Genomic DNA, 13403 nt, shown 5'->3' on the forward strand with positions numbered 1-13403 from the left:
TTCCTGGTCTCCTCTCATGACCATCAGGGGTCAACAAGCATGAGGTGCAGACAGGGAAAACTTCCTGTCTGCTGCTTCTCCGCTCTCTTGGAAAGAGGACAGCCACAGGAAGTGTGCCGAAAAGAGACAAAGAGGAGAATGGGGTGGTATGAAGCGAGGAAAAACCTGTATGAGTTTCTCTTAAAAAAAAAAAAAAAAAAAAAAAAAAAAAAAAAAAAAAAGACAAGAATGAAGGGGAAAGATACCTTTTAGTGTTTCCCCTTTTTCCCTCCTGATTGGTAAACACTCTGAAGACAAGTGCCTGAGTCCCTTATAGGACACAACAGGTAGGAAAACACTCTCCTCTTCCTCCACTAGGAACCGCAATTGCTAGAAACTTTATTTTTCTAACCTTTGAGTTCTCTGCTAAGGGTGCGCCCTGGCTTCAAGAGATTCTGGATGACTTGTCCACGTGGATCATCTATTTATTATGGGTTTTAAATAATGGATCTGTAAGTCCCTTGGTTTTCCTAGCACTGTTCCACTGAGGCCTACAAAATCAATGAGCACAACCCAGAGAGCCCAACCATTTCACTGGAAAGGCTGCAAAAGAAACCCAAAGAGAATATTGATTCGACCAGCTTGGTTTCTTCTGAGCAGTGAACAGAACCAAAAGAGGAAGGAAAAACATGTTTGGTTACATTTTTTGTCCCTGATATGTTTCCCACTTTAGTAGAATCCACATCCACTACCAGACTAAATCTTCATCATCAGTTTCTTAGTCCCAACACTACCGACATTCTGTTCCAGATAATTATGTGGGGCATTGGAGAGGGAGCAGCTGCCCTACGCCCTGTGGAAGATACGTAGTAGTACCCCAGCCTCTACCCATGAGCCAACGGCATCCTCTCCTGCCCCACTTACAGCAAAGATGTCTCCAAACGTTGCCAAAAGCCCCCTGGGGGAGCAAAATCACCCCTGTGAGAACCACTGCTAGGTAATACCAAATGAGACTAACACAGCCTCTTTATGGGGTAAGGTGGGTTCTCAAAGACAATCAGCTGACATCAATAAAATCTGAGGTATGAAGCTGGTGTTATTTGCATAAACCAAACACTTAGTCACCACTGAATTCTCCTACCCACTCACTCCTCCATTCAATAGACCAACACTCCTGTTTTGCTTCCAAACTTTGTCCCAAATTCATCAATGCCTCTCTGTCTCAATAACCTCTCACCTCATCAGCAACAGCCTCTGTGGTTTCCAGCTTTCCCTTTTAGGCACTGCAATCACTGCAATCTAGTCTTTATGCTAAAGACAAAAGGAAATCTCTGGAAACCTGCTGTCAGGTCATGTGACTTCCTACCGTAAAGCAGTCTGCTGCTTCCCATTCCCTTAAAAGAGAATCCTCATGTCCGTCTCGGGCTGGCAAGACCTCCTCGAATCCGGCCCCCATTACCGCTATGCCACGTTCTTCACTGCTCTCCACCAGCTCACACCTGCCACACTGGTCTGCTCCTGTGTCTCAAACGCGCCGTCTCTTCGCATTCCCTCTCTCTAGAGGTCTACGTCTCTGCTTAGAAGTTGCCTCTACCAGGTGGGCATCCATATCCCACATCAGAGTGCCTGCTCTGGTTCCTCATTCCAGCTTCCTGCTAATGCAGGCTATGGGAGGCAGTGGTGACAGCTCAAGGAACTGGCTTCCTGCCAATCACATGAGACCTGGATTTGAGTTTCCAGCTCCCAGCTTTGGCCTGGCTCAGCCCCAGCTGTTGTGCCAATCTAGAGAGTGAACCAGCGGATGGAGCTCTGACTGTCTTTCTACCTTTCATTAAAAAAAAAAAAAAACAACACTTGGGGCTGGCACTGTGCGGTAGCAGGTTAAGCTTCCACCTGCAGGGCTGGAATCCCATATGGGCACTAGTTCAAGTCCTGGCTGCTCTACTTCCAATCCATCTCCCCACTACCGTGCCTGGGATGGCAGCAGAAGGTGGCACAAGCACTTGTGCTCCTGCTACCCACATGGGAGACCCGAAAGAAGCTCCTCACTCCTGCCTTTGGCCTGTCCCAGCCCTGGCCATTACACTGAGTAATATCCAAAACCCAAGCAACAACCCTTAAAAGGCTCTAGGCCACAGACTTTGAGGAAACTGCACACAACAGTAACACCCTACAAGGTGCTAAATAATCTATGTACTAAACTAAGAAGCAGCACAGCCAACAACAACAACAAAGTTGAGGCCCCAGTGTTGTGGTGCAGCGGGTTAGGCTGTGATGCTGTTATCCCATATCACAGCACCAGTTCCGCTCTCAGCTGCTCCACTTCCAATCCAGCTGCCTGCTAATTTGCCTAAGAAAGCAGCGGAAGACGGCCCAAGCATTTGGGCCCCTGCTACCCATGTGGGAGACCCAGACAGAGATCCTGGCTCCTGGCTTAAGCCTGGCCCAGTGCTGGTACCATTTAGGGAGTAAACCAGCAGATGGAAGATCTCTAACTCACTCACTCTCTCTAACTCTGCCTTTCAAATAATAAATCCAAAAAATAAAAAATAAATAAGACTCATTGACAGTAAGAATGTAATGCTCACCGTTAAGAGTGAGAATTATAGAGCCCAACGTCTGTGTTGGCTAACTGTAACTTGATCTTGGCAAGTTACTTGTCTCTGAGCTGCAGTGTCCTCATCTGTGAAACACAATCTACCTCACAGGGTGTGGCAGGCCCCATGTCCAAGTCCTAATCCCTGGAACCTGTGAGTATGTCACTTGTATGTGGCAAAGGGGACTCTGCAGACAGACTGAGCTAAGAATGACAACATGGGGAGGTTATGGTGGACTATCTAGTGGGCCAAATGTATTCACAGGCTCCTTGTAAGAGGGAGGCTGAAGGGCCACAGTTACAGCAGGTAACACAACAAGGGAAGCAGAGAAACAGAAAGGGATACTGGGAAATGCTACATTGCTGGCTTTGAAGTTGGATGATGGGAATAAGAGCCAAGGAATACGGGTGGACTTTAGAAGCCAGAAGACAAGGAAAGAGACTCTCTTTTATAGTCAGAAGGAACACAGCCCTGTTGACTCATTCTGGCATATCTGACCTGAGTGTGTGTTGTTTTAAGCCACTAAGTATGGTAATTTGTTAGAGCAGCAAGAAGAAACTAACACATAGGGCTCGTATCAGATTAAAAGATCTCATACAGAGGCCAGTCCTATGGTGTAGCAGGTAAAGTTGCCACCTGAGATGCTGGTATCTCATACGGTCGTTGGTTCAATTCTTGGCTGCTCTACTTCCAATCCAGCTCCCCACTAATGTGCCTGGGAAAGTAACAGAAGATAGCCCAAGTCTTTGTTTGGGCCCCTGCACCCATGTGGGAGACTCACAAGAAGCGCCTGGCTCCTGACTCCTGGCTCTGGCCTGATCCAGATCCAGCCATTGCGGCCATTTGGGGAGTGAACAGAAAATGGAAGATCTCTGTCTCTCTCTCCCTGCACACACACCCCCCATAACTCTGCCATTCAAGTAAAAGGAAGGAAGGAAGGAAAGAAGGAAGGGAGGGAGGGAGGGAGGGAGGGAGAAAGCAGAGCAGAGCAAAGCCCTGGTTCCTGGCTTTGGCCTTACCTGGCCGTGGCCACTGTAGTCATTTGGGGAATGCATCAGCAGATGGAAGATCTCTCTCTTACTTTCTCTCTATAACTCTGACTTTCAAATAAATAAGTCTTTAAAAATAAATAAACAGGGGCCAGTACTGTGGTATAGCAGGTTAAAACCCTAGCCTGTAGCACCAGCATCCCATATGGGCACTGGTTCTAGTCCTGCTGCTCCACTTCTGATCCAGCTCTCTGCTGTGGCCTGGGAAAACAGTAGAAGATGGCCCAAGACCTTGGGCCCCTGCACTAGCGTGAGAGACCAGGAGGAAGCTCCTGGCTCCTGACTTCAGATCAGCTCAGCTCTGACTGCTGCAGCCATCTGGGGAATGAACCAGCAGATGGAAGACCTCTCTCTGTAACTCTTTCAAATAAATAAAAAATCTTTAAAAATAAATAAATGATCACATATAATTAAGTTCTAAGAATAAGTCCTGATACCATAGTAAGAGCTCACCAGAGTTTAGCTAACATGAGCAAGACTAGAACCCATGAGACAGTCATTTAAGCACTTTAGAGGTTAATAAAGGTCAGAAATGTCAAGTCTATATACATTTAAAATTCATATCACTTTGCCAGCGCCGTGGCTCACTAGGCTAATCCTCCGCCTTGCGGCGCCAGCACACCGGGTTCTAGTCTCGGTTGGGGCGCTGGATTCTGTCCCGGTTGCCCCTCTTCCAGGCCAGCTCTCTGCTGTGGCCCAGGAGTGCAGTGGAGGATGGCCCAAGTGCTTGGGCCCTGCACCCCATGGGAGACCAGGAGAAGTACCTGGCTCCTGCCGTCGGATCAGCGTGGTGCACCGGCTGCAGCGCGCTGGCCGCGGCGGCCATTGGAGGGTGAACCAACGGCAAAGGAAGACCTTTCTCTCTGTCTCTCTCTCTCACTGTCCACTCTGCCTGTCCAAAAAAAAAAAAAATTCATTTCACTTGATAAGAGATTCTATTTCTAAATAGATATACAGGATATCCATCATAATCTTGTTTGTAACAATTCAAATATTCATTAACAGGCAAAATTACAGAAAAAACATTCAAAGAAATACCATGCAAAGGGGCAGGCACTGTGGCAAGCAACATAAGCAGCCGTGTGGGATATCCCATCCCCTGATGGACTGCCTGGTTAGAGCCCTGGCTTCTTTCCCTCCAATCCAGCTTTCTGCTAATGCACCTGGGAGGCCGCAGATGGCTAGAGTACTCGAGTCCTTGAGTCCCTGTCACCCAGGTGAGACCCAGATGGAGTTCCCCAGCTGTTGTGAGCATTTAGGGGGTCAAAGAATGGATGGAAGACCTCTCTGTCACTCTTTCAATAAATCTTTTAAAAATAAATAAAAATGAGAAGAATGCATACCTATACTCATAAGTACCCCTGAAAAAATTCTACAAGGGCCTACAGTTAACTGTCAATGGTAATTGTTCAAACCAGGCCACAGATGGGATGCCGGCACTGCAGGCGAATCTTGGCCCACTACACTAGTACTGGCCCCTCTAATTGAATTTATAATCTAATTTGTATACGACAAATATCTAATTATTTTGGACATCCACCTAGCAGAAAATTGAACTTTTTCAGTTTTCTTTTTTATTTTTTGAAATGCAGAGAAAGAGGCAAAGAGGTTTCTTATTGGCTGGTTCACTCCTCAAATGCCCGCAACCAGAGCTGGGCCAGGACAAACCCAAGGGCTTGGAATTCAATTTGAGTCACCCATGCGGATGACAAGATTCCAATCACTTGAGCCATCACCTGCCACCTTCCAGGAAGCACAACAGCAGGAAGACGGAATGGAGAGCAGAGCCGGGAGCCAAACACAGGACACGGGATGCGGACACCCCAACGGGCTGTGCTGACCGCTCGCCCCTATTTTCTTAAAGCACTTTCCACTCACGACTCTCAGAACGAATCTTGACCTAGTCCATTAGTTCCAACTAATGCTGCTTGCAGTTAATCAAGTCTGTTATTTCCTGGGAAGCAGTCCATGTTTATGAAGGGTGGAAAAGCAGGATGAATATCCATAAACAACTCAAACATACACATGGCACATGCACCTGCAGGAAAACCCAGACTAAGAATCATCCCTGGGTAGCCCGACTTGTCTTCATTACATTTCTTTATATTTTTCTGGTTCCCTACTAACATGAACCAATGTTAACAAAAAGAAAAAAACAATGCACGTTCTCCTTCTACCCAAAAAACATTTTTGGAGGATAGCAGGAGAGTTACTGGTTCATCCCAAATCTCTCACTTGTGGAAAGGGACAGGAACTCAAACTATGACTTTCCAGAGGCTGACAAAAAATATAGAATCGACAGCAAAACCAACAGAAATCAACCAGATCCAGGTGTTCCATGTACGAACTGTTCAGTCCACAATGTTGCCCAATTAGCGCGTAGTCCATAATGAAGACATTATTGCTGACAAGGGAGGCAGGACGGGATCTGGGTCACTCTCCCACAACGCTGTGAGCTCCTCTCCGACCAATAAAGAAAAGTCTGCGTTAGCAAAGTATTCCGCTGACAATGGTAGTACATGGGAATCATGATACAACTCATTCCCATAAGCTTCTCCAAGGAGGAGAAAAGGAGATTTAAAAAACGTTTACCAGGTGCTTGGGAAGTTTCTCAACTGGTAATGGACACAGGGATGCCTTGCAGGACTGAGTGACCAAGGATCCTGACAACAAAGTCATAGTGGACACGGTGTGTCAGGGCCTGTGACAAATCCTTTCCATCCCAGTCTCTCTGAACCCTCTCGATAGTGCTATCAAGTACAAGTCAAACAGGCTTAGAGCTTAAATGGTTCCAAAGCCAGTGAACAGCAAACCAGGATGCGAATCCCAGCAGATGGAGTTAAAGGTACACACCCTGGACCATCACCTCCAAGCACAACCCTGATACCACCCCTTCCCTGACATTCCGTCACACACGACATCAGTCTCTTCCATCACACCCTCTCTGCTCCTCAGCTGGGACTCAGAGTGACCGCAGTCAGGCATCTGCTTTCCCCGATGCCCTCACTGGCTTTTACTAATCCCAAATCGCCATGGGCCAATGTCTCCAGCAAAATGCAGGTGGACACTTCACTCTCCAATCTCCTCTGCAGATGGCATTGCTTGTTTGGTCGCTTGTTTGTTTTCATTTGTCCTTGCCCTCGCTCTATAGTCTGTGGCGGTTAACTACAAATTGTTGATGGCATTTTGAAGGGGGGCTCTTGCAGGGGTAATAAGGATGAGGTGCGGCCAGCAGGGCGGGGCTGGGGACTGAGGGACTGGGCGCTACTCTGAGCTGACACACCCTGGCTCTGTCTCCAGGTGATGCCCACACCCTCTGCCCCCTGGCAATGCAGCAGGAAGCCCTCACCAGATGTCCTAGCTTCCAGAAGGATGAGCCAAATAGATAAATAAATAAACTCCTACTCCTTCCAAATTATTCAGCCTCAGGCATTTTGTTACAGCAACAGAAAATGGATTAAGGAACCCATACATGGGGCCGGTGATGTGGCACAGCGGGTTAAAGCCCCAGCCTGCAGTGCCGGCATCCCATATGGGTGCCAATTCAAGTCCTGGCTGCTCCACTTCCAATCCAGCTCCCTGCTAATGTAGCTTGAAAGCAGTGGAAGATGGCCCAAGTCCAGGTCCCTTCACCCACGTGGGAGACCCAGAAGAAGCCCTGGGCTCCTGGCTTCAGCCTGGCACAGCCCTGGCCATTGCAGCCATCTGGGAAGTAAACCAGCAGATTGAAGATCTCTATCTCTCTGTCTCTCTTTCTCCCTCTATAACTCTGCCCTTTAAATAAATAAAAATAAATCCTAAAAAAATAAATAAATAAAATACTACTAGGGCCAGCACTGTAGCACAGCAGGTAAAGCCCATAGCACCAGCATCCCATATGGGTGTGGGTTCAAGTCCTGGCTGCCCTTCTTTGGATCCAGCTCCCTGCTAATGGGCCCCTGCATCCACACGGGAGACCCAGGAGAAGCTCCTGGTTCCTTCTTCAAATCAGCTCTGCTCGGGCCATTGTGAACATTTGGGGAATGAATCACAGATGGAAGATCTCTTATTCTCTGTGTCTCTCTCTCTCTGTAACTCTGCCGTTCAAATAAATAAATCTCTAAAAAAGAAACACACATTTCTGCAGTATCTGCCTTTCTAAAATGAGTCCGGGCCTAAGTGCCTGGCTGTTCCATGGACCCACTGCTACTATTTCCTCCCTCCCGGTGACACTGACTCCCACCCGCCAAAGTGTTCTCACTCAGAACACTGTCTGAAGCCAGCTCTTCCTGATATGAACAATAATGTCCACAACAGCTACCACATTCTGAGCATTTATTATGCGACAGGATTTATGAACACTGTCTTCTCCCATCCACACAAAAACTCAATGAAACGGGCACTGTCCCCATCTTATAGATAAGAAACTAAGGCTCAGAGAAGTAAAGCAATTCAGCCCAAGGTCAAGCAGTTGGTAGCTACATCTGATTCCTGTAACCGAACCCTTCAGAGGTCTTGCCTTTTAATGATTAAAAGGTAAACTACTCCTCGATTTTTTTTTTTTTTTAATTATTATGTACTTACTCATTTGAAAGGCAAAGACAGGGGAGGGAGATAAAGAGAAAGGGGAAGAGACGGAGACACACCCGACACAGCAGATAGGTCTTCCAACTGCTGGTTCACGCCCCAAATGGCGTAACAGCTTGAGCTGGGCCAGGCCAAAGCTAGGAGCTGGGAACTCAACCTGGCTCTCCCACGTGGGTTGCAGGGACCCAAGAAGTTGAGCCATCACCTACTGCCTCCCAGGCGTGCACCGGCAGGAAGCTGGAATCGGAAGCCGACCTGGAACTGGAACCCAGGCACTCCAATGTGGGCTGTGGGAGTGCCAAGCGGTTATCTTTGCTGTGCCAAACACCCACCCCCAGGATTCGCTTTTGAGTACTGCCTTGCAACACCAGGTCCTGGGACCTCTCTGTGCCCAAGTGCTTACCTGAATTTCTTCATTTTCATCTACTAGGAGGAAACTCACGACCTTCTCGGTCATCTTCTTCCTCTTGGTCTCCTCATCCATCTCCTCTGCCTCCAGCGAATCCTGGACCTTACTGACGAGGTACACGGTAACGGGGTGCCTCCTTTTGTTACCCCCGGAGTGAGTCCTCCTCTGGCATTCCAGGCACAAGTTGATCTTGCAGGCCTGGCACCTCACGGCCGCCCTCTGCCTCACGCCTGGCGAGTGCCCGTTGGGGCCCTTGCAGAGGTCGCAGTAGGGGACGTGGCCGGCCCTGAGGCGGAGGCGCTCGTGGTCGCGCAGGCGCTCCTGCCGGTGGAGCTCCTCCTCGCAGCGCGGGCACTGCAGGCTGCAGCACTCGTCACACTCGAACACCGCCTCGTCCGCCCCGCTGCACGCGTAGCTCTCCTGGCACAGCAGCCCCGGGTTTAGGCCCTTCTCTGCTGGCGAGGTCTGCGCGCTCATACTCGGGGAGGTCGGGTGTGACACGCACCATACAACAGTTGTCAAGCTTCTACCAGGAGCGAGCGCAGAGAAGGGGCGGCACAGGGCGGCCACAGGAAGGGGAACCCGCAGTGTCCTGTCTCAGCTCTTCACGCCCTCACCAACGGCCGGGTTTTTGATTTTTGGCTTCCAAGACTCTGGCGTCAGCAGCGACGCTGACTTGATTTGATGGTTTCTTCCTCCATACAGCGCAGGCAAATACGTTGTGAGGATGAACTTGAAGGGGGCTTTTCCGGCTAAGTCTGACGGGCTCATGCAGGTGGACTCTCCCTTGCTGTGCTCAGGCACAAAGGTTCTGGAATAAAAGAAAGTGGGTGGGAGACTTCCAATGGAATCCAGCCTCAAGGCAGCATTTCTGATGATGCCTAGAAGAGGAAGGAAATGGATTTCACTCATTTAAAAAACAGAAGTACACCTAAAAAAAAAAAAAAAAAAAAAAAAGACTGTGATTAAATACTAGGCCAAAATTCCTGAGAAAAATTCGCATCCTCACTTACAAGACTCAGACTGGCTTGTTCTGACACTAGAAATCTTCTCAAAATCAGGGCCAAAGCTCCTCCTTTTGAAAACAAACAGCACCTTTAGGTCCAAGCCATGTATAAGAGACTCTGCTGCCCTATTTCTCGGACTAAAATCCTGTTATGAAATTGAGAACCAAAAATCACCAAATACTCCCTCCCTTGAAAGGACAACCGCCTGCATCGCACACCTGGGGGAGGTGAAGGAAGAGCCCTGTAAAAACCTAGAGGAAAAAGAGAATACAGCCTGAGATCCATCAGAGGCCTGGGGAGAACCAGTTACCCTCTGCCTGGCCTGCTTCCATTCTGGACAGATGCTTAGTAAGGATCGCAACTTGGAAACAACAGCCACAACTGCACGTTCAAAACAATAAAGCAATTAGTGTACTTCCTTTAGTCCCTTTCTCTGCAAAAAGAAAAAAGGGTGGGGGGAGCAACAGGAGACAGAATTCCTCCACTCTGACCACTGCAGAGCCAGGCCTCAGTGAGTCAAAACCATTTTTCTCTTTGTCATTCAAAATCTAACTTAAAAATAACTTTAAAAAAAAAGAAGAAAGGAAAAGGGATAGCTGGAGCAAGAAAGAGGTTTCTGTCACCGGGACAACTATTTTCCAACTCTCTGCAGCCTTGACCCCCATTCCCGCTCTGCTAGCTCCCCTACCGTAATCAGTCTATCAATCTTATCTTTACATAAACAAGGAAGGCCAAGGGAGCGAAGAGGGCCCTTATTTACACCAGAACCTCAGACACGCTCAGCCAGCTCCCAAAACGGAAACAAAAATCAAAACTTGTCACATTTGTGAAAAAAAACAGAAAATCAACCTTCAAAAAACAACACTTCACCACCAACCTCCCCCACCCCCCGGCCCCGCCAGAGCAAGCAAACAATCTGCCCACCGGGGCCCCCACCTCGACGCAGCCCTCCGGCCGGGGGTTCCTCAGGCAGCCTTCCTCCCGGACACCACCACCACAACCCGAGGGGTAGGAGCGGAGCCTAAGAACAAAGGCGGGCCCCCCAAATCTGCCCCACGCCGGCAAAGCCCACAGCCGAATCCATTGTTTATGCCACCCCACCCCCACCCCAGCCGCACCCGGCCCCCCTTCCTCTCAGGGGCAGCCGGAGCCCCAGGACGATCGCTCGCCCCGCGCAGGGCCGTGCCCTCCCCACCCTGCCCGCGACGGCCCGGGGACCCCACCACGGAGCAGCTCGGCCGCAGCGAGGACGCGTGTGGGGGCCGCGCGGGACGCCGGTGGGGGCGGGGGCTGTTTCTCAGGGCACCGGTGGATCCATCCTCATCTCCTCCATCTCCGCCTCCCTCCTCCTTCGTTGCCTCCCGGGCTTCCTCCTCTCCTGTTGTCAGTTGGGATCAGCTGATCGGAGTGAACTTCTCCCAGCTCGGACTAACAGGAAGGCGTGAGCGGTGCAGTCCAAGAGGGAGGAGCGGGAGGGGGAGGAGCCCGACGCCGGCGGGGGCGGGGAATTCGCGCACAGTCTCCTGGGAGAGGTAGTTCCTGGAGGTGCGTCCTCGGCCTCCTTCCCGGAAGTGGTGCCGCTTAATGACTACAACTCCCAGTAGCGCAGAGGCTGCTGGCGAGCCCGCGGTAGAGGCCGACAAAAGGGCATCTCGGGACTTGGAGTTTTTGCACTGACTGTGGTTTCACAGGTCTTAGCTCCTTGCTTTGGGTAGTGGCCTGGGAAGGAATGGCGCTAAATTAGAGAACTGATGTAATCGTGTTAAGTACAGATGGAAAATGGCGAGACAAATAACGTGATTTCAAATAACCCTTACTACCAACGTTGCTTCAGAAGCCTATAAGAACACACTTCCCCAATTTCACTCCGCACAAACTAGGAAAAAGCTAGAAAGAATTGACTGGGGAATGCAAGTACTCATGCCATAGTGTTTTGCTTTCGCTTCAAGGATATTCTTCAAACCAACAGTTAACTTTTTTCCTACCTATTATTTTTAAAATCTTTCCTTACATAATTTCAAGCTTCTGAATTTTAAATTCTCTTTAAGTCAGAAGAGTACATTGTCAGATAAACTTTCAGGCTACAGTGCCTGCTAATGGTTAACACTGTTATCTTGCTTTTTGAAAATGGCCTCATGTTTGCCTAGCACTTTCGCTTTCTTTCCCTGCTTGTTTCTTGGAACAACATTGAAAGAAAATCTCATGTAATGAGAAGAGCACTGATCTGTGATGCCCAAGACGAGTGCATGTTCTAGAAAAGCTGCGGGCTATATGGGTGCCTGGAACAAGTCACTCAACCCATCCCTGAAATGAAGGAATTGTACTGCGTAATTTCTGAGGTCCATGCCGGCGGTAACCTCATATGATTCTATCCTGATAATCGTTAACCCAGAAGGGAAAAACTAAGGTCAAGTGCTTTGCCAAGGTCACACAGCAAATTATTGACAAAGCTGTGACAAGACCCCACCTCCTGATCTGAAGGCAGATACTTTGCTTACCTTATGATTCAAGGAACATACATAGACCAATGATAAAATCAAATCTACCTCACAATAAATGAGCCAGGTCTGATGATTACATGGCCGGAAGTGAAGTTTTCAAGACTGGGCAGAAAGCCACAGATGCACCAAATGCACAGCATGACTGAGAGACTTCTTTCCTACGCCAGGGCACAAACCAGGCTATCAAGAGCTAAGCTATATATAGCACTGTAAAATGTAAATGTTATTTGGAAATACAGGGGTGTGGGGAAAGGAAATGAGAGATTCTAGAAACAAGCTAAGGTAACAGATACTGATCTAGGCTCTAGTGTGCCGTGAAACAGCACTGGAAGCTTTTGTTCCTAGGACGACTGCTATAATTTCTTGAAGTCTTCTCAGTTTGCTTCATATCCCTGCTTATCAAATAAGAATACTGAGACGTACTGGGAACAAGATAATATTTTTTATGATTGGAGAGACAAAGACAGACAGCTTCCATCTGCTGTTTCACTCCCCCAAAAGACATCATCTGCTGCCTCCTGGGGCCTGCACTGCTACTTAGCTGCAATGAGGAGTCAGAAATGGAAACTAAACCCCCAGGCACCCTGATGTGGGACGAGGGCATCTTAATGCTAGGCTAAGCTCACATTCCTCTAGATGGTATTCAGTAAATCCTTTTTAAAGCAAGTAATATACATTTTAAGGTATGTGTTTAAAAGTTATAGCTGGGCAGGCTCTGAGGCAAAAAAAGTTAGCTGTGGCTTGGAATGCCTGCATCCAATATCAGAGTGCCTGATTCAAACCCCAGTTCCTCTGCTTCTGATTCAACTTCCTGTTAATGTGCCTGGGAGGCAGTGGATAATGGCCCAAGGACTTGGGCTTCTTGCCACCCACATTGGAGTTCTTGGCTCCTGGCTTAGCCTAGCCCAGCCCTGGCTACTGGGGGCATCTGGGGAGTAAACTAGCATATGGAGGGCCGGCACCGCGGCTCACTAGGCTAATCCTCCGCCTAGTGGCGCCGGCACACCGGGTTCTAGTCCCGGTCGGGGCGCCGGATTCTGTCCCGGCTGCCCCTCTTCCAGGCCAGCCCTCTGCTGTGGCCAGGGAGTGCAGTGGAGGATGGCCCAGGTGCTTGGGCCCTGCACCCCATGGGAGACCAGGAAAAGCACCTGGCTCCTGGCTCCTGCCATCGGATCAGCGCGGTGCGCCAGCCGCAGCGCACCGGCCGCGGCGGCCATTGGAGGGTGAACCAACGGCAAAAGGAAGACCTTTCTCTCTGTCTCTCTCTCTCACTGTCCACTCTGCCTGTAAAAAAA

General features: G+C 49.2%; 1 protein-coding gene across 5 annotated transcripts in view; it reads right to left on the reverse strand.

Annotated features, from left to right (window-relative positions):
* Positions 1-11080, reverse strand: part of ZFYVE1 (zinc finger FYVE-type containing 1) — a 60423-nt gene extending 49343 nt beyond the window's left edge. The window contains exons 1-2 of one of the 5 annotated variants that reach the window (XM_089322289.1): positions 10831-11080; positions 8595-9481 (exon numbers count right to left, since the gene is read on the reverse strand). In XM_089322289.1, the coding sequence (XP_089178415.1) occupies positions 8595-9077 (483 nt within the window). In that variant the 5' untranslated portion in view covers positions 9078-9481; positions 10831-11080. Of the gene's footprint in view, positions 1-8594; positions 9482-10543; positions 10708-10830 lie in introns of those variants that run through there. The other 4 variants (XM_089322288.1, XM_008272102.5, XM_089322291.1 and 1 more) reach the window with 4 other exon arrangements.
* Positions 11081-13403: the final 2323 nt, after the last annotated feature.

Source organism: Oryctolagus cuniculus, chromosome 20 (assembly GCF_051225735.1).
Source record: "Oryctolagus cuniculus isolate XC-2025 breed Fujian yellow rabbit chromosome 20, ASM5122573v1, whole genome shotgun sequence".
Lineage (NCBI taxonomy): Eukaryota > Metazoa > Chordata > Mammalia > Lagomorpha > Leporidae > Oryctolagus > Oryctolagus cuniculus.